This window comes from Hetaerina americana, unplaced genomic scaffold (assembly GCF_022747635.1).
Source record: "Hetaerina americana unplaced genomic scaffold, ioHetAmer1.1.p SCAF_12, whole genome shotgun sequence".
In the NCBI taxonomy this organism is placed as follows: domain Eukaryota; kingdom Metazoa; phylum Arthropoda; class Insecta; order Odonata; family Calopterygidae; genus Hetaerina; species Hetaerina americana.
The window spans coordinates 3,413,436-3,433,970 of NW_027286292.1; the positions used below are offsets into that span (position 1 = coordinate 3,413,436).

A 20,535-nucleotide genomic window follows, 5' to 3' on the forward strand; every position below is an offset into this window, starting at 1 on the left:
CATAAAACAGCCAACTACCTCTATTATAATCATTTCAAACAGACACGATAAGAGTAAATAGAAAAGGGCTTCAAAGTCGACAAGTGATTTGGCTACCACCGCTGAGGACCCCTCATTCGACGACGATTCCCGCGAGCGTGGGAACGGAAGCCCGCCCTGATGAGGGGCAGCGGGCGCAATGCCAAACATCGGACGACAACCCTTCCTTCTCCCGAAGACTCCTCGGCGCCCGCGGACGGACACTCCGCTGAAGTCATCCCTGGTCCACGGTGCACAAGCGTGTTACAACGGCGGCAAACAACGCTTCAACTCCAAACTTTGACAGCTCGCTTTGCATAATTTGCCGGACCCAGGGTAAATTTGTGCGTGTGAAAGGGTATCAGAGGCGTAGTTCCCGCGCGAGAGGCCATGAGCAGGGTTCGACGGAGAAACGGGAGAAGAGTACCCACCCATCCCACCCCCCCACCCCCCCGAAGAAGTGCGGCGGCGTGAAGGGTGGCCTAAATTGGCCGAAATCGTCGATAGTGAGGGTCGGGAGAGGCGACTTCAGAAAGAGCGATTAAGGCATAACGAGTGACGTCACTTGGCGGAAGTTGGCTCCCATTCGTGATCTGCCCCTCACACCCCGGTCGCCGCACTCCCGACCAATCAGCTGGAGTGGAGCGGTCTCCTCGGCTGCCTAGGACCAATGAGCCTCGCTCGCGGCGGCCTCTCCTTCCAGGGCGGCGGGGGAGGAGGCGGGGATTAAGTGGGCGGGCGGTGGACAGGGCGAGGGGGGGGAGCGAGTGTCTTGAGAAGCGATCGTGGGGGCGGGCGGGGGGCGCGGCCGGGTCGATGCCAAGGCGCGGGAGGGGGTGGGAGGAAAGGGGCCTACGGTGCGCGATTGCGGGGCGGCGGTGGGAGGGAGGAAGAGTGGGGGGGGTGAAAAGAGCGGGGGGGGGAGTGGCGCCAGAGCCAGCGCGAGCGTGGTGCCCTGCGGGTCCAGCTCTGGGCGTCCGAAAGGGAGCCGCGGGCGTCGAATTGTGAAGGGGGGGGCGTGCGCCCATTAGGTGCGTGCAGGAGCACTCTGGGGGAAGATGGGGTTGGCGAGCCCCACTTTCTTCCGTTCCGGATTCCCATTGTCGGGAAGGACAGAAATTGCCACCCCCTCCCTTTCCATCGAATAAATCTCCCAGACCGCTCGACTTCACCCTTCGCCACTCAAATTCTCAATTATGTGCCGCGGCAGCACGTTGGGGGAGCGGCGACTTAGAAACGAGATAATCCGTGTTATCCGGGAATCTCGGCGTGAGTGGGCTGAGGTAGTTAAAACATTTCCCTTCCCAGTGCAGAGCATAAAATGAGGATTATTTCGAAAGGTCATGGGAGCTATGCTGAAAAATAATTCGTATTTTTATTTATTTAGTTATTCTCTAAGCACAGCGTAGCTACAACGTACGCAAGCAATAAAGGTAGACTGGAGACTTTTGAGATATAGCTGTGGAGAGGGATGATAAAATTGAGTAAGTCGGAAAGAAAACAAGCATAAAAGTTCATAGGCATGGTGATGAAAGAGCGTATGATGCTGCGATAAATATCAAGAAGGCTGTGAAAATAGATTTATTTCGCGGCAATAGGCATCAGACAACTTTGGTAAGGGGTAGAGTGTAGTGTAAACGAGATTGGGAAATAAAATAATACATTTTACGGGTTTAATGAAGGGAGGCAGAAAATAACATATAGTGGGGTGACCTAATGTAAAGTAGGTTTCACCGTATAGTGCACTCGTATTCAGTGCCGTTCTATAAGAACCTTAGAGATGTAGCAAAGCTTCTCTATAGGGTCCACCAAAAACAATCCATCATCGGTAGCCTACTCTTAATAATTGATTGCCCACACACAGAAGTGTTGACGAATTCAGGTGGCATAGCAAAACAGTTGATATGAGAGGTATGGCACATGCATAAAAATATCAAGCTAACCAAATAAGTAGCGTGATATTTAATGGAAAAGAAGGTAATAATTACTTTCAAGAAATGACAGATGTTAATGACTCAGTAAAAATAGCGAAATATCCTAGAATGCGAATAAATGAAGTCATTGGAGAGAGAGAAGCGGACATTAAGCAAGTGTCTAATCAGCGATAATCGGGATATATACCCATGGAGTAATGAATAAATGCGGAAAAAACACGATTTTACCGGGAAACTGTCAAGGAAGAGCAGCTGTGGACAATTGGTGATAAAGTCCTGTTTTAAGCGTGTGATTAGGGAGAATTCAGAGAGAATCGGTGCACTTAATACGGATCATGGGGACTATGTTTTATCCTTTGACCGACGAATGAAAAGGAATATTGAATATAATTCAGATTTTCGTGGAGGGTAAGGCGAGCACTAATAAAAACCATTTCAATGCAAGGGCTTAGATATTATCGAAGAAATTCAATTTATTTTATGCCAACTTGCTAAGAACCCATACAGGCCACGCATGATTGAGAGGTATGAGAATTTTAATTTAAGGTTTAGAGTGGATTTTATCAGCGACTGCGATAGCGCATTATATTTTAGAACCATATACAGCGTCGGTTCCGAAGTAGTACGACACTTTTCCCCAGATGGACGGACGGCGGTTTCTCTGGCTGGGTTCGAGGGTAGGGAGTCACAGCAAAAGTTGGAAGCCTTTGACGGTGGCTCCCAGCCTATACGGAGTGTGGATTGTTCGTTCGCGAAACCTCTATAACGTGACCTCCTTACGCTCCGTCATGAACCAATTATTGGAACAGTGCTACGCCATCAAATTTTTCGTGAAACTGTAAACCAGCGTCTCTTCCTCTTTTCAGAACAATCGGCAGAGTTATTTTTCGGAATAGTGAACAGCTGCCACGTCGCAGAATCTTTTATCTCGTCTAAGACAAGAACTTCCTGCTGTAGTTGCAGGGGACTTGCCTAGAGTCAAAAACGATGGCAGGATTTCTAAAACAGGTCATAATCGGAGATGAGTCAGGGGTCTACGGCTATGACCCTGAAACAAAAGCCCTGTCTTCCCAAAAGTTGGTCGAGAGATAAAGGAGAAATTGACGAGGCAGCTGATTGACCATTCCGAAAAAGAACTTTGCTGATGGGTTTTAAGAGTGAATGGGTCGCTGGGATAAGTGTGTGAGGCCCCAAGAAATATTTTTCACCGGAGTAAAGAGCGAGAGGAGCACAGGAGTAGTAAAGAGTGTCTTGGCGAGTTATCTGAGAATCCTAGGCTTGATTATTGGCTACAAGCAGAAATATTACGCACGGATTCGCACGCAACAGGACCGGAATACGAAATTATAGCATGGTTTTTACTGGCTCGGCATTATTTTCTCATTTACTTCCAAATCGCTTTTGCTTTTATTTGTATATTTAACTCAAAATAGGTTTTGAAGATGAAAATTTCTATCGTCCAAGATTTGACAAATGAAAGGATGATGGGCCTGGATTTATTGCTATTCATGGATTATTACTAATATTTTCTACGCCTAGAGTTATCGGTAGACCCCATGTGTCCCGACCGAACTTTGGAATGGTGCAGAGCATGTTTTCTGTAAATATTCAGACGAAACTGTGATTAAAATGAAAATTTCCTGATGGTATTTAAATTCGGGCACTTGGCGCTGTAAGATAAACCAATCAATACCCGTTCCTTTTTTACAATCAGAAGCAATTAACGACAATCTTGCCTCTCAGATACCCTAGACAATTCCTTCCATTTTAGCTCCACTCGAGATCCATTATAAGACATAATAAGCACTGGCACATATATGGACCCCATTATAAGTATTTCTTCTTAACTCTATTGAGTTCATATTCATCCACGAAAAACCAGATATTGAGAAAAGAAATACCACTTTCGTGTATTTTCCCAATGTTTCCCCCGACGCCTTTCCCTTAAAAATGAGTTCGGAGGATCCGGGAGCAGTGGGTGTGGCCCTCCTTCTACATGTATACTTACCTGTGACCGTGAACAGAAATTAAAGCCATAATTCGTTCTCGAAATTACTTTCAAACCTCATTCTTACTAATGCGCCCAGATGGGACGATCAAAAGGACCCGACGATCCAATCCGCGCATGGCAAAAGGGGCAGAGGGATGAAGAGGGTCCAAGGGAAATTTGAGGGCGTCTCAGAGGCAGTGAGAGGTGGTCGGCTTTATGAGGGAGGGCCTGTTGGAGAGAGGTGATCTCTTTTATGCCTCCCGATCCCCAAGAAAAATCTCTGCACTCCCTCCGCACGAAAGTCGTTATTATCACATCGCGTTAAGCAGGCTTGACGATACCTACGAGAACAAGTAACATGAACAGCTACTTTAAAACCCCTTGGTTTCGCGCCACTGACGAAAACTTTACGTTTCAAATGCTGCAATAGTGGTGACCTTGATAAGGCGAATGGACTGATAATTGGAGAGATGAAAAATATTCCAACCAAAGATTTTTCAGTCACGATACCATATCGTTATGAAGTGAGACGGCAATGTGCATTTTTAACCCTTTTACCACATTTGAAAATATCTAATTAGAGAAAATAGTAGTAAAGAGAAATTCTCATCAGCACAATTTCCGAATAAGAGTCACCCACTCACTACTATTCTAACCATTTGAAATCAACTTCAAGCAGTCTTGCAGCACAAAATATTAGCGGATTAGCACAGTGAATACTTTTAATGAAGAGGTCATTCCTCCATGCCGTATCTTGCGGAGTCGGAATTGTTTTTCAGGTAAATTCCTTTATCATCAGAATGCCTTGAAATACTTCTGTGATTGCCCATGGCTTACGGGCTCGTAGTACTGGGTGAACTCTACCGTCACCTACCGAACCGACCTTCGGCTTGATTTCTGTGTTTATGGTTATATATATATATATATACTTTATGTTTATATATATATATATATATATATATATATATATATATATATATATATATATATATATATATTATATATAATATAAATAAATATATATATATATTATATATATATTATATATAATATAAATAAATATAGAAATATATTATATATATTATATATATATATATATATTTATTTATTTATTTATTTATTTATGTATATATAATGGCAGGTGTTCAGAGTTTCAGCATAACTGATAGCACAATTGAAGTGAAATTCGACGACAGATTCTCGAGAAATTTTCCTGTAATCACAGATACTGAGACTGGATTTGTTAGCCAAAGACTGTAATAGCACTAAGATTTTTGGACCGTTCAGGAACCGGAATTTTAATGTAAGATTCTCCTGCTAGAATTAAGGGTGACCAAGAGCCTCAAACAAGACGGAAGATTGCGGCAAGCTGCTTCGGGCTAAGCTGGCAAGGGCAATACTCGTCCTGATGCTCCCACGCTCTCATGCTCGGGGAGGGAAAATCAACCAAGCCCGGAAAGTGGCACTATCCCGGGTGCCAAGGGGCAGGCAGTTGGTGGTCGCACGCTAATCCCTTCGCACGAAACGGCTACGCATTATTGCACCAAAGGACTTTTTTGCTTGCTCCGTTATCGACCACGAAAAAGAAAGCACTTTGTAGTAAATACAACCTAGCTAATAGTAAAAGGAAAAGGGTAGAAAACCATATTTAAAACTTCTAAATGAAAAGATATATTGAGGTATTTCCTTCATTTATACATCAAGCCAGCGCTGAAGCATTGTTCATTAAATTAAAATTTGTAATTAGATATTGTTTGGGAAATGCATTAAATGAGAATGTGACATGTGATATTATTTCTCCGAATGATTTAACTTGACTATAAAAAACGTCTGCACAAACTTCACCAATATTACCGCCAATTTAGGAGCCACAATTTTAATACAATTGTTACTAACTCGAAGGTTGGTTAGATAGGCGTAGATAGAGTTCCAATAATATAAGCTCAGTGGTGTGCCAAACTAACACATCAGGTAGGGGCAGTTTCTTTCCCTGAATGGTTTATGGTTTCTAAGGAAGATCTGAAACTCAAAAAGTCAACCACCTATGGTGAAGTTTTGGGTACCCAGAAACATTATTCGCTGTTGTAAAAGAAATCAATGACTCGGGGCTATGAACATAACACACAAATGTTACGAAAAGAATATTTCGTAGAATCATGAATTCTCAAAGAATGGTTGGTGTTTGAAATGAATAAGTAGAGTAGATTGAACGATACGACAAAAAATAATTATATTAAAAAAGGAGCAAGCCCTTGACTTCGGAGAGCTGTAATGTGTCTGACCACAGCCCACCCAATGCCAAGTGTCAAGGTCACTGTAGCATTGACTATTCAAAGTCCCACCAGAATCATCATGTGGCATCGAAGCAATCATTCCCACTCTCAGAATACACACGTACGTTCACAGCACTCCCAACAGTAAGAGTTTGGTTGATACAACTACATAAGAAAAATCCGTTAACCCTATATTTAGAATATTTTGGGCATGGAAGGTTAAAAGAACTGATTGAAAACGTTGATAAAGCAAACGTAATTTTATTACATTGGCAAAAAAAAACTAAAAATTACTGTCCTTGTATTGATACTAGTACGGAATCCTTCAACAGGAAAACTTGAACTCCATTCGACTAGATTATTCACGGATGGTGTATCTACACCGCAACCCGTATGGCGGCTCCCAGGGCAGGGCGTAAATACATAAACGAGCGTTGCCCATAAGGCCAGCGATGCAAACCCTTGGCTCTTCATTTTATACTTTCATGCCGCCAAGGGGAGAAAGAGCAAATATTCCCACGTTGATGCAGCCAAAAACCTATTTCGGCTGCTAATAGCGCAATTACGGACAAAATGAACCAAGGACGTTGATCATAACAAAATTGGATCATATTTAGGTCTACGTAAACTATTGCTACCAGCAATATCCCAGCTAGTCTCCTCTTTTTCCATAATTTCTGTCAAGTGTCTAATACGGCAAATCAAGTTAAATATTTGGGGGTTGTTCTAACACCACGCCTTTCATGGGGAGCACATATCAGGACAATATGCGGATCAGCTTTAAAGAAACTTGGCTTCATAAAACGGGTGGTGAGGAAATGTAATGAAAAAGTTAAAGAGAGGTGTTATTTTGCTCTAGATAGACCTCATTTGGAATATGCCGCAAGTATTTGGGATCCGTGGGAGAAAATTTGGCAAAAAGAATTAGATAAAGTCCAGAGAAAATCCGCTAGATTCGTTAAAAATTGTTATGATAAAAACACAAGTGTGACAGGTCTCTTAGAGGATTTAGGCTGGGAACCACTTGAAGTGCGGAGAGAACAAGCGAGGCTTAGACTTTTAGAAAGGTTCAGAACAAACGAGTTTAAATATGACACTGAAGGAATTATAATGGCCCCACACTACTTAGGTAGATCAGACCACAAAGATAAACTAAGGGAGATAGATTCCAAGACAGATAGGTACAAATACTCATTCTTTCCCCGAACAATCAGTAATCATAATAGCAAGAAACCGAAGTCACTTTAGAAATATTAAAAACGTTGAATTTACAAGTCGGAACAAAATTAAACACTATAGAGATGTTAGGTATACTTTCAGGTGCATGTGTATGTTAGTTGGTAGTTTGAGTGTTTGCATGTGTGTGGGGTGTAAGTGTTCATGCATGAATGCCATGTTTTTTTTTATATATGATTTTGTCTTTATTGCATGCGGTTTTTTTTTCTTTTTCTTTTCTAAATTATGGTGGTGTCCTAGCACCCCCCGCCACACGCCCTTGCGGCGGCTTGCGGGGTATTAAGTAGATGTAGATGTAGATATGAGTACATCACATTTATGAAGAAAATGACTCACATTGCTGAGAACAACCTCCCAATCAGAAAAATATAATCTTCACCATTAGGGGAATACTTTTTATAAGTCCAGTAATTTTATTATTCTCTCCATGATACACCAAAATTGAATTCGAGGCCACACATTTTTTGAACGGGTGGAAAATCTGAATTCATATATTTACATACATGCATTCAGAATTCACGCCATTCCCTTTTAGAGTTGGTATAGCCAAAAAATCATGATTCATTTTTTTCTTGGAATAATTTTCTACTGTAAATCCCATTGTATCCTCCTTTTGTGATTCAAATTTTCAATTTATCTGAGGACACGATCACGGCATTTGCCTGCCTCGTAGTCAGTGTACCACATTTTACTCCAAAGTGGGGCCTCAACGGGTTACAGTTTTTGTCGTGCTTGACAAAATTTGGTGTCGACAGTGACCTGCTCTGTGTTTACCGAGGTGTTTTTCAAATTGGTGGGCCATTGTTCTTTCCTGAATATTATGGAGGTATTAAAAACAGCAACTACAAAGTTTTTATATTTATAAAACCGAACCGAATGTGACGTAATCATTCTTAATAAGTGATACTATCACTACACGCATAAAATGGCTGCATTTAGGTCAATGAGCCATCAGTTAATTCATATAAAAATGCTTGGGATAAAATACCGAAGAGTGCTGAGGACCATTAAATGTCCTCGCCCTTAGAAATGATTACTGCACTCATACAATCTTCACAATACTGAAAAAAAATAATATATTTGTGTGATTACCACCAACCTTTTTCCCCCGTAAAACCTATTCACTGGAGTAGGCTACCCTAAAAAACCATCTGTCACAAATAATGTTAAAACTTTCTGGCCGAAAAGTTTGGAAGACCATTTTATGATTCCTTTAACTTGAGCACAATATTTTTCAACGCAAAAGATAAATTTGCTAACATAGATAGAAAGAGAATGTGTGTGCAAACATGATAACTTTTTCGTCCAGAGTTTTGTCATAAACTGGACGAAGAGTTAATAGAGTAAAAGAAAACAGACATTGTTTTATATTTGGCAATATATAAAACTAATCCAAACATTTGTTTGATAACAAATATTTAAGTCATTTTGAGCCTGTTATTTCACATAAAATGAACAAAGGGTATGAGTTTGATATCTTAGAACATGTTGAAATCGTTAGTAGACCGGTTCATGTTTTACTTCTGGTGACTACGTGTGCCCGTCCCCTACTTGGCCCAATGTCCCCTTCTTAACAGCTACCTGCCTCTAATGTCACAACCTTTATTGCTCACTCGCGTAGGACACTGACATTGAAGTCATATGATGCTCGTAATACCGTTTGCTTTTTATTTTAAATTCTGTAATATACGGACCGTGTAAATTGTTCTTATTCCTAATAATTCATCGTATATCTCCAACTAAAAACATATTTCTTGCCTGGACTATAATCCATATTAGCATTGTACTTTAATTTGCAATGACCATTTGTTCCTGTCTCACTCTCTGCTTCTGGATAACTGGATACTAACTGATGGAAACTTGTCGATGTCGGAAGAGAATTCGTGCAATGGGTAAAGGGGTTCAATTTAGTATAGCTTGTTGAGACCTGGGGTTTAGTAGGCCTTTAGGTCCCAGATACATATAGCTCACGAGTCCTTACTTCCATGTTCGAAACGGAATCGAGGAGAGATTCTAGGACAAAAAGAGAGAAACAGTGATCAAAATGTGGGCCAATAAAGCGGAATTCGATGCAAGGATGCAGATTTGGTTGAAAATCGGTGATTATTTATGCGGAGAAAAAGTCGAGTCAAGTTTTGTATGTGATTCTATGTCGCCTTGAGGGTTAAGCGTCACTGAAAAGGAACGCTTGTCTGCAGTAATGATAATAATGTCGGAATTGGAGCGTATGTTTTTAGGGCTTTTTATTCATTTTTGGGTAACTTTTTTCGGTTATAGGGAAAACATGAAGGACTTTTGAGAAGTTTTGTGAAGAAAAGGGGTAATGAGTAGATCTGCTAGCAGGTTAGGGTGTACAAGTTTTCCATTTATGGGTGGAAATGGGAGTGAATATGGTGAGGGGCGTGGTTTGAAAATCTCAGTTAAAAATTCCTGAAAAACCCACAACGTATGCTCCGACAAACATTTTAAATGCCAATAAGGCGTCAAATGTGATTTATTTTGGTCTAGTGTTCAACCTTATCACTCATTTTGAATCAATCATTGTTCTCTACTACTGACGGTGACGGAAGGCCACCACCGAAACAATGCAACGACTGTTTAAATGCCCTTTGCCATTTCTATGCGTTTGTATGATTGTACTAGTCCAGAGGGTAGAGCGCTAGAATAGTCCTCGGAGGGCCCAGGTTCTATTCCAGGTGATATCCCTTCTGCTGTAGATTTAATATTTCGGTAAATAATATTCCCGGTGAACATATTGGACACCCTCAGCTTTGTTCACGCTGGTTGATTTTCAGGTACCAGAAAGTTCTAGGAAACCACAGTCTGTGCAGGGAAAGAAATTGGCCTCCTTACTCTGATTGTGTAAGTTGCAAATACAATTGGACTTATTACCTACGAGGTAAGCTCAGGTGAGGTAAGAAAATTTATTTTAATGTTTCTTTTATTCATGGTTAAAATAGTTTGAACACCAAATGCCTTTAAATGTAGTATCTCTCCAAATCATTCGCTGAGAAAAATGACAAACATGACACATGACTGGGATAATGGATATGAAGTAAAACGTACTTTTAAATAATTATTCAATAAATAATATGCTTTGTTCAGAGTTATAAGTCTCACTTCAAATACCGTGTACAGATAGCTCGCTCTTCTTTAATCCTCTCTCTTAACCTTGCGGGATTGAGCCTGACATATCCTGCCTGTGATGATGAAGACATGATGCCTGTTTTAGCAATAATTACTAACTACAAAACAATAAGTGGTTTTCTATATTGTTGATATCCTCGAGAAATCGGAACCGCATATTTTGTTCCAGGAATCAATATTGTGAGCCTTTCGAGTGCCACGCGAGTACTTAGGTTACAAATTTGCATTTAGTCTTTACTTTCTTATGCGCCCTTATTTGGATTTCATATAATTTTAATAATTCATAAATAATTCGGCATTTTGTTAGTTTGAAACAACTACGCATAATTTTGTGCGATCTGGGAAACAATATAATTCTTGTGATAAAAAATACAAAAATGTCACATGGAAAACGATGTGATTTTACGTGCCATGTCTGTCAGTTCCAACTGGCGGAGAAGCGTATTGAGGAAAGGGAGAAATAAAACATTAGGCGGAAAATAGTCATCATGTGGAGTAAAAGGGATGTATAAAAGGTGCCTGTAGAGGAGCCAAAACATTTTGAACACATTAAATCCAGTGGACTAAGAAAGATGTAAAATGGTGGTTAAATTGGGCCTCTTCACGAATTTTAAGTGCGAAAATGTGAAAAAAACGACTTGAAAAGGCGGTTTTCTTGCCGATGGGTGCTAAAAATACTGCAATAACAGTATAATCATCACTTTATTTTTTTAGCTTAAGGAGCGCTTGATTCCAGTTGAAAATATGCTTACCACCTTTAACGTCACTAGTCGCGCCAACCATAATTAGTAAAAACATGCTTTAAAAAAGGCACACCCTCTCCATCTAACTACATTTATGAGGCCCCAACTGCAGAATCCCGCCAAATTGTTATTTTCTTTAATGTAAATCCAAATTGGTTTTATCTGCACCACGGACTTGGGTGTATGGGGTTGCCTTTCATTTCTCGTGTACCACGGATAGCGAATCAATCTCTAACCACCTCCCTCTCAATAATCTATTACTGCAATTATTTCCATCAGTTAATCCGTAATCAATACCTCGTTTAATTTTTTATCGTGCATCTTTATTTACCTTCGAAAGCAATAAATTAGGTCCAGTTTTGTTAAATCTACTATTCTAATATCAGGAGTTAAAATATAAATAAGCACTGTCAATTTTTCAACGATACAATAAATAATGAGATTCAAATATAAGTTGCCCTTTTGCGCGAAAATTACCTTTCCTACTTCCTTTTTATTTTAAATTAGGAATAGAAGAACACAAAATTATCATTACCTTCTACCTTGACATATTACCATTGAAGCTCCTACAGGGGCGCATTTTATTTGGTTATGTGTTGCTTCACCATTCAATAGAGAACATAGCAACTGTCTTAAAGAGGATTATAATGTATAAGTATTGCTACATTGAAATGAAATAAGTAACTATGTAATTCCACAAATTCTTTAATTAGAATACCACCTCGGTTTCGAAGCTGAACGCTATTATTACGTGTTTATGACGTCCAGCGACGGCGTCAACACGTGTATATATTCTATATACACGTATTTATAAGTGGATTAATATACGTGTATATAGACCAAACGGACTAGGTAGACTATTGACTAGTACATATACAGTGATATCTATAAAGAATTTAAAGTCATCATCGCCAGATGATGACGTCCATCATCTCAACCTAAGTAGTGTTCTAAATAAAGTGTGTGTGGAATTACAAAGCTACTTATTTCATTTCAATATTTTATTTAAATTCCAAAATTTTACGCGAAAGGCAAAAACAAATGCATTACTGTAGATTGAAACAGTTTGAAATGTTGGCCTGTTGTCCTTCAATGTTTTGATCATTATTTTTGCGAGATAAAATGAAATCCTCATTCAAATATATTTAGTTTCACCAATTATAGCATCACCGGGCTATTCTTATGTCTAATGATGAAATAAGGTAAATTTTTTTATCGGTTTGGGACTCTTCCTTCGATGTAAACTATAAACTCATTTGAGTTCATTTATTCAGTATGCTAAACGTTCATGCAACTTTTTCGTCCCTTTCTTATTTAATTTTAGACTTTTCAATAACCATTTGACGTTTAATATTCCCAAGTTTTTATGAATGGGACGATTTTTCTCAGCAATATTCTTTTTTACTCAACGAGCTAATATTTCTGCGTTGAATTCAGCATTCTTGCGGTACATATCGTATAATATCAAGTTCAACCATGGCGAAGTAACACTTTTATTTACTTTTTTCATTTGAATATATACCAATTATTTGTTTGGTGTATTTTCTCTGCTTTAAAACTATTGTCGCTTGTTTCTTAAATGTCAGTGTTGTGGATGTCCGAAGCATTTCTTTTGGCCCGCTAAGCTTTTAGCGATTCCTCTGAGACTATAACTGAAAAGTTGATGTGATTCCTTTTCCCAGAAGCGTTTTACCACCCATTTGTTTTCCAAATTTAACTGAAGACCACATTCGTGTCCCCCATCGCCACTATTCACACCATCGCAAATTGTTTTCGGGTTTTCGATCAAGTAGAACCCTCCTCGTCCCTCCTGCACTCCGCAGCAAATCCGTAAATAAGCATCAGCCAATCGTCCCACACACCGACGTCGCCGACGCCGGCTGACCACTCGTCACCTACCGCCGAGGGCTCTCTTCGTCTCAACGCCATTCGCCTTGCACATTAATGCTACCTTTTCGTCACCACCCTCTGAAAAAGCGAATTGATTTAAAATGCTGTTCTACTTTTATGTTTACTTCCATTTGCGTGATAATTTGACTAGTTATCGAGTCAGTAAATAACATTGCCCATGGTCTTCAGCTGTTTATTGAGGTTCGTTGCGTAGAAGTTTGATGTAGTCTGATTAACAAGAAAAATTCACAACTTGGAAACATTCAGGGAAGATGAAACATTGCCATATCTTTAACTTCTCTGATTCTCGTTATGTTTCCCACACTTAAGAAGCTCCTTCTAAAATATTTTCCTACTTACGAAAAAACGTAGGAAAATTTCTTTCCAACACTCATCTCCAAATTCAGAAAAAATACCCTTTCACGTAACTACCTAAGGACATTCTGTCCGCTGAAACAGAAAACCAATTTCATTCCGTAATTACAGTGAGTAATGAAACTTCCAAGCTCCCTAATTTCTTCACTCTCTATTATTTGTGTGGCGGAGGTGCACTTTCGAGTTTCACAATTTGAACCGACAGGACAGAGGCGTAAACAAATTTCCCCTTGATCCGCGTTCACTATTTCCCCCATCCCGCCTCCCCATCCCTCTTCGACCACAGGGGAACTCGTCTTTCCCTGCGACTCATTTGGCCTCGACCCGATCCCACGCGGGTGAATCCCCTCTCGGGCACCTTCCCCTGGTTCTCCCCCTTTGAACCCCTTCCCCAAGATCCGACAATGCACCATCCCATCTCGCTCCCCGCCGTGCCCCACGCACGCCCTCGCCCAGCTACCCACTTCCCGGCCAACATTTCCTGCAAAATGCGCTCAACCAATCCCATTTATTATCTCGGGGGAATCACGCGGCCGTCCGTGTAGGTACTGCTCCCAAAGCCGAGTGTTAAAACGACGCTGTCACAAGAGTAATTCTGTGATCAAGTATTTCGTATCTACTCACGGTACGTGTTTTCATGTTCGTTTCCAGGTTTCAGCTCAGTACGTTCGGTGATCTCTGCATGTACATATCGCCGGTTTCTGCCAAGTTCATGGAGCCGAGAACTAGACAATACCTCCGTGTTATTCTACAAATCACCGCCAGGGTGTGTGGCGGTGGGTGATTCAACACAAGCTCTGCACCATCAAGTATTCAAGTTTTGCCAAGTCGTTATTTCCCTATTTATATCCACATTTGGGGATGGGGATGTGCGGTGGTTGGTTTATCGGCATCCCAACATGAAACAACCGGTTAGATTCCCGGTGATGGACGCGTAATTCAGTGGCACCTCGTTCTCCATGTGGGGTGAAATACGAAGAGGACTTCAAGTGGACGAATTTCGTAGCTTCAGGCGAGACATAGGGAATTTACGGAGCATTAATGACCAAATGAGCAATTAGGGATACTATGATGCAGCATATCGAAACTTGGCTGGTGATAGATTTTGAACTAGCGGAAAAGTGCTATTTTCTGGTCAATAACCTTAACTTCAAGTTCATGAACTCATCCGTCATATGGATCGTTACACCCTGACCCCTTAGGGCCTTTCGTTATGAGTAGCCTTATGCCAACTCAGGGGTTCCTCTGCACCTTTAACCTGATAGTCCTAAATCTACCAAATTCCTACTATTCTAGTGAAACAAATAACATTAGTCAAATTCCTAAGAAACTGCGGGAGATGCCGCAACAGTAACTTTTAACGGAGTCATCCGCTAGTGTGCATTTCAATGCAACAATTTCAGAGCGTAAAAATCATTCGCCTCGACTGGGACTCGAACCCAGATCCCTCAATATCCGGTCGAGTGCTCGAAAGCACTCGACCGGATATTGAGGGATCTGGGTTCGAGTCCCAGTCGAGGCGAATGATTTTTACGCTCTGAAATTGTTGCATTGAAATGCACACTAGCGGATGACTCCGTTAAAAGTTACTGTTGCGGCATCTCCCGCAGTTTCTTAGGAATTTGTCAAAGGGAAAACACCATACGTGTTTAAAGTTGGCTTTAACCTCGTGGACAGTGGCGCCTCGCGCACGACTACGAATGCATGTGACATTGTATGTACGCTATTTCGTCATAACATCTAGTTCCTTTAAAAGCCCCAAAATTTCAGAGTTTAAGAGGACGCCTCGGTAGCTTAAGTGGCTAAAGCACTCGACCGGATATTGAGGGATCTGGGTTCGAGTCCCAGTCGAGGAGAATGATTTTTACGCTCTGAAATTGTTGCATTGAAATAACATTAGGTTTCCATCGCTCACCCGAAATTATAAATTTTGTATCTATTCAAGATATTTGAGCAAATTTGTGTGAAATTAAATGCACAAATGCAACTAGAAATGAAAATAAATTTGAGCCTGCCATCTGGTTAAGCACATTATATTTTTATAAATCCATAACTAATAACACTACTAGACAACAGCTTCTACTGAGTTCCCATTGGTGAAGTTGCCTTTGAGCAACCTTTGACGTCAGCAGAAACGTTGGCTAACCTATTGACTACAAGTGCGCTGAAAACCCGAGAAACGTGGAATGCATGTATTTTTATACCCCAACGCATAATTGACGCACTACAGTAGTGTATGTATTGGCGTTACTTTATCGTCAAGATTTCTCTACCATAGCAAAGATTATTATTCAAATGTCCATTCCTGTGCCCACGGCACTCGTCTACTGCAATCTTAGTTGTATAATGGATTTTATATATATATATATATATATATATATATATATATATATATATATATATATACTGCTTATTCATATGGTAGGCTCAATTTCATTTTTCGGGTACATTTGGGTTTATAATATATTTCACAAACACCCTAAAAGATGCCGCATTGCTAAGAAATTCAATATATTTTTCCGTTCTTACACGCATATTTTATTTTCAAAAATTAAGTTTGCAATATATGACGAGAGCAAATGTAACAGCAAAGAGGGGTAATGTGGGAGGGCAATCACCCGTCAGTTCCGTCGCGTCTCCCCTACGGAATAAGAAAAGATGAAAGCACATGTATTAATGTAGCAGAGGAAAAAATTGTGCCACATGAGACACGTGGGTTTGAATGCCATCATATTGTTTTGTCGCTTCGACTAACTTCAGCGTTTTAGCTCATTGTACCATAAATGAGTGCCCAACATATACGAGGGTCATCCGGAAAGTAGTACCCGTTCGTGCCGCATGAAGTGCTGACGACGCGAGTAGCCGCTGGACGAGGTCAGATAGCTTCAGTGGCTTGTCTGCCTTCTCTGAGCCAAGTTGCGTGACGCTAGCATTGCCTGTGTTGTTTCTGTGATTGTTTACAATGTTTAAAAAAATTGAGAACGCCGCCAGTTGTGAAGTGAGGGCAGTGATTAAATTCCTCAATGCAAGAAACGTTCGCCCATGTGATATTCATCGCCAATTAAAGGAGGTGTATGGAGACAATGTAATGGACGAGTCGTCTGTTCGGCGGTGGTGTCGCAACTTCAACATGGGGAGGGGGAACACACACGACGATGAGCGTTCGGAGAGACCGTCTGTCATTACAGACCAACTGGTGAGCTCAGTTGACGAATTCGTGAGGAACGATCGGCGCGTCACAATTGATGACATCTGTGAGCATTTTCCCAATGTTTCTCGAACAATTGTTCATGAAATTCTTAAACACCATCTGCATTATGCAAAAATTTGTGCAAGATGGGTCCCTCGCGTATCTCAATGAGCTGGCGGCGAAGGACTATGCAGCAGGAATACAGAAACTTGTCACACGTTATGACAAATGCCTTAATTTGCTTGGAGATTATGTTGAGAAGTAGTTTAAAGTATCCTCTTTCAAATAAATTTTTTTATGTTTGTTAATATTTACTTTTGTGTCTTTATTTCACGAACGGGTACTACTTTCCGGATGACCCTCGTATGAACCACATTTCTCTAACTCGGGCCATGCCATTGGCCTTCATATTTAAAAAAACACCCTAAAAATTTAATCTTTACTCCTTAACCATCCTCACAGCTGCTTCCTGAAGATGTCAAACCACTCTCTTCTACAGACTGGTAATCTCTGAGAGAGTCAAAACAGTCAAGAGGTTAAATACTAATTAGTCTAACGTAACACCGCTCCTGAATTAAAAATTGATATGTGAAGAAAGGGTGTTCTTGGTGTATTATGATCACGTCTATAGAAGCGATTAAGTAGATAGTAAATGGGTAAGTTACTGCAATGCGTTTTCCGTAGCCAATATCCGTCACTTTCAAATGCATTGGTTCATCATTCTCCCGACAACAGCAAAGAATGGGCCTAAATTATAAATGAATAAATGTGCAGGACGGCTAGGCGACATTGCATCTTCACGATGTCCTTCTGATTCGTGAGTGCATGCTCTCAACTCAAAACCGTCTCAAGTCATTCAGCCTAGCGTAATAACATTCAAAATGGATCTTGGAGCGAATAAAAATAAATAAAGAAGCATGAATATTTATAGATGAATTTAAAACGGATAAAGTTTAATGGAAAGTTTACCATTTTTGATTCGTTAGCATAAGTAATTATTCATCGGAATAAATATTCGGAAAAGGCAGTTCCTCTGCCGTTGTGAGCGGGCGTGGGCGGCTGAATTTGCCTTCTGACGGCCGCGTGTGCTCCGCCCGCCAGCCAAAGCAATCACGCGCTCAGCGATTGGGGGCAGTCGCTGCGATCTCACAGCTCGAACATGCGTGGAATGGGGAGCCTACTTGAACAAATCGGGAATGTGCACGGAGAAGAAATTAGTCGTTGATGGCTTTCGTTGCAAAGCAGCCTGAATAACGCTAATTTAAGGAATTATTAGGGAATGGCATTTGTTTTGAAGATTTGGCGAAAACTCATTGGCTGATGGAGAAAGGGACTATCCATTCAAAAGGATATTAAATCGCCTTAAGTACAAAAAATGAACGAGGGTATCATTCCCTTCCGCCAGTCCAGTGAAAGTCACTGCAAAAACTTTTGATGGATTTGTTTAGAAAAGCGATGATGTTTGAGTCAAGTACCACTATTTCAAATTCCAAACAAAAATGTGGGAGATGCCACAAAAGTAACTTTTAACGGAGTCATCCGCTAATATCCATGAAAATTCAACATTTTTCGATAGAATCCGTAATGAGCGTATTAGATCAAATAAGACTGGACTATCAGTAGACTGATTGACATGAGCGGCCCAAGGAGCGATCCTAAAATTTAGTTAATTACATCATCACAACAGTCCCGATTTTCTAAATATCTACGCGATGTTTATTTTTTCATACGCGAGTACGCGAGTGCACTAATAGGGTGTAAAAACATGAAATTCCCCGCTGAGAATTTCAGAAGTCCCCTACACAAAAATATAAATAATGTCCGGGAAAGGAAATAACTTTAAAATTAATCATCGGTCAGTCCACCGAAAGGAAAATATCCAAGCAACTCAATAGTTCATTTAACTAAACTACCGTAATTCTTTTCCTTTGCCTTAAATATTAATACTTAAAATAATAAGTTATTGTGCGTCCTAGTGTACAGAAACATTTCATCCGATGCTAGCCGAATGTCAAATTAGCCATAGTTTCAGCATAATCTGTCTCGATGAATAACTGATTGAAGCACTTTTCAAGCATAGATTATCAAGTGGATTATCAAGTGAAAAAGTGCTTCAATCAGCTATTCATTATGTTCGACTTCCACCACATCACGCCTGAAGTTACTCAATTTGTTTATAATCTGTCTCATTTCAAGTAAATTGGACTACGCAGAAAAAAAGGATTAGCGTTCATTTTGTGATATATACCATTACTAATCAGGATATTTAAATAATAATACTACCATAAACTACAATTACTCTTTATGTTATCCGTGAACTAACTAAACATAGGTTTGAAGGTACTTCTTTTTCATTGAATACAATCTGTGGTGAAAAAAATTCCATGTGACTACTATTAAATCTACTAATACTAATTTAACATTAATTGAAATTAAAACAAATGGTTAAAGCTATCGGCGGACGAAACAGAGAAAAGCAGCAGGCAAAAAGAGAAGCAAAGCATGTTTCGGATGAAAACCCAATTCAAATTACGAAGTCAAATACCACAAATTCTCCAGCAATTGCTTCGAGGAATTTGCACTTACTGGTCTTACTTCGTGGTTCCCTGGGTCCGTCTACTGTCACCTTGATGGCCTTGTTGTACGTTGCTACTTGAGGAGGCACTGTGCTCACTGTGATTGTCAGCGTGAAACTTTTGCCTGCAACGAAAATATTAATATTAATCTTCATGTTTAACGTTAAAAACACACCAATACAAACTAAACACGTGTTTAACTTCTCGATTTAATGACACCTCTCGACACCAAAAAAAAAAAAATATTTTCCAAAAAATTTAACAAGGTTAAATTAATCAAAGTTTAAAAAATTGGGCTATCTACTGAGGTCATATCCATTGCAAAAATTGTCTACTCGGTACATTTTTTATTTCTCTAATTACCGAAATTAATAAAAATAATTATATATTAATCTCAATTTAATTAATTTGAAAAATGTGTTTTTTAAACATTTGTCACTTACACCAAAACGCAACAATACACTTTTGAATCCGTATATGAGGACATTTCTTTTGACGTACTGTATCATCTTTCAATCAGAGTAGGTAGCATTCGGACGGGAACCGATAGATCGCAGTAAAAAGAAATGTATAAGACTAATCCTAGTAGGTGCATAGAGCTTGAAAAAAGCAGATAAGAACGATGGCAGTACCAACCGGAATTCAATTCCTACTGCCAACAAACATGAATTGCGATATAGAAAACTTAATATTACACTAAATTACCAAATTATGAAAAACCAAAGATCTGAAATAAGACAAATTTCTTAATAATGGCAGATATCGCGACATAAGTGGATATTCGTTTTACCGAAGATATAGCGAGGTTTTTATCAAAGGTTTCATCGTCTTCAGAAAAGAAAAACCCTAATATATTTGGTGAAGGGGCGTTGACTCACAATGCAGTAAGACTCATTATGAATTTAATGATAAAAATATAGAGAAAATGTGTATTGTATGCAAAGAATTAGTCCAGATGTCCAGCCTCACACATACATGTACCCTGAAAGCCTGAATACCAAATACATACACTCTTTCACAAGCATAGCTACCGTATAGTTATAGTCATTTTTGATTTGCCGTCAAAGGACTTGGGCAACTATTGCGTCGGAAAATCGGAAAATATCGCGATTGAAGGGAAAAACTCAATACAAGATCTCCCCCAAAAGCAGTATGATATATTT

At 40.0% G+C, this 20,535-nt stretch overlaps 1 protein-coding gene across 1 annotated transcript in view; it reads right to left on the reverse strand.

Moving 5' to 3' along the window:
• The window catches only part of LOC139685849 (runt-related transcription factor 1-like), a 265,076-nt gene that overhangs the window by 189,025 nt on the left and 55,516 nt on the right, over positions 1 to 20,535 (reverse strand). The window contains exon 2 of the mRNA XM_071582962.1: positions 19,383 to 19,496. Coding sequence (XP_071439063.1) covers positions 19,383 to 19,496 — 114 coding nt within the window. The remainder of the gene's footprint in view (positions 1 to 19,382; positions 19,497 to 20,535) is intronic.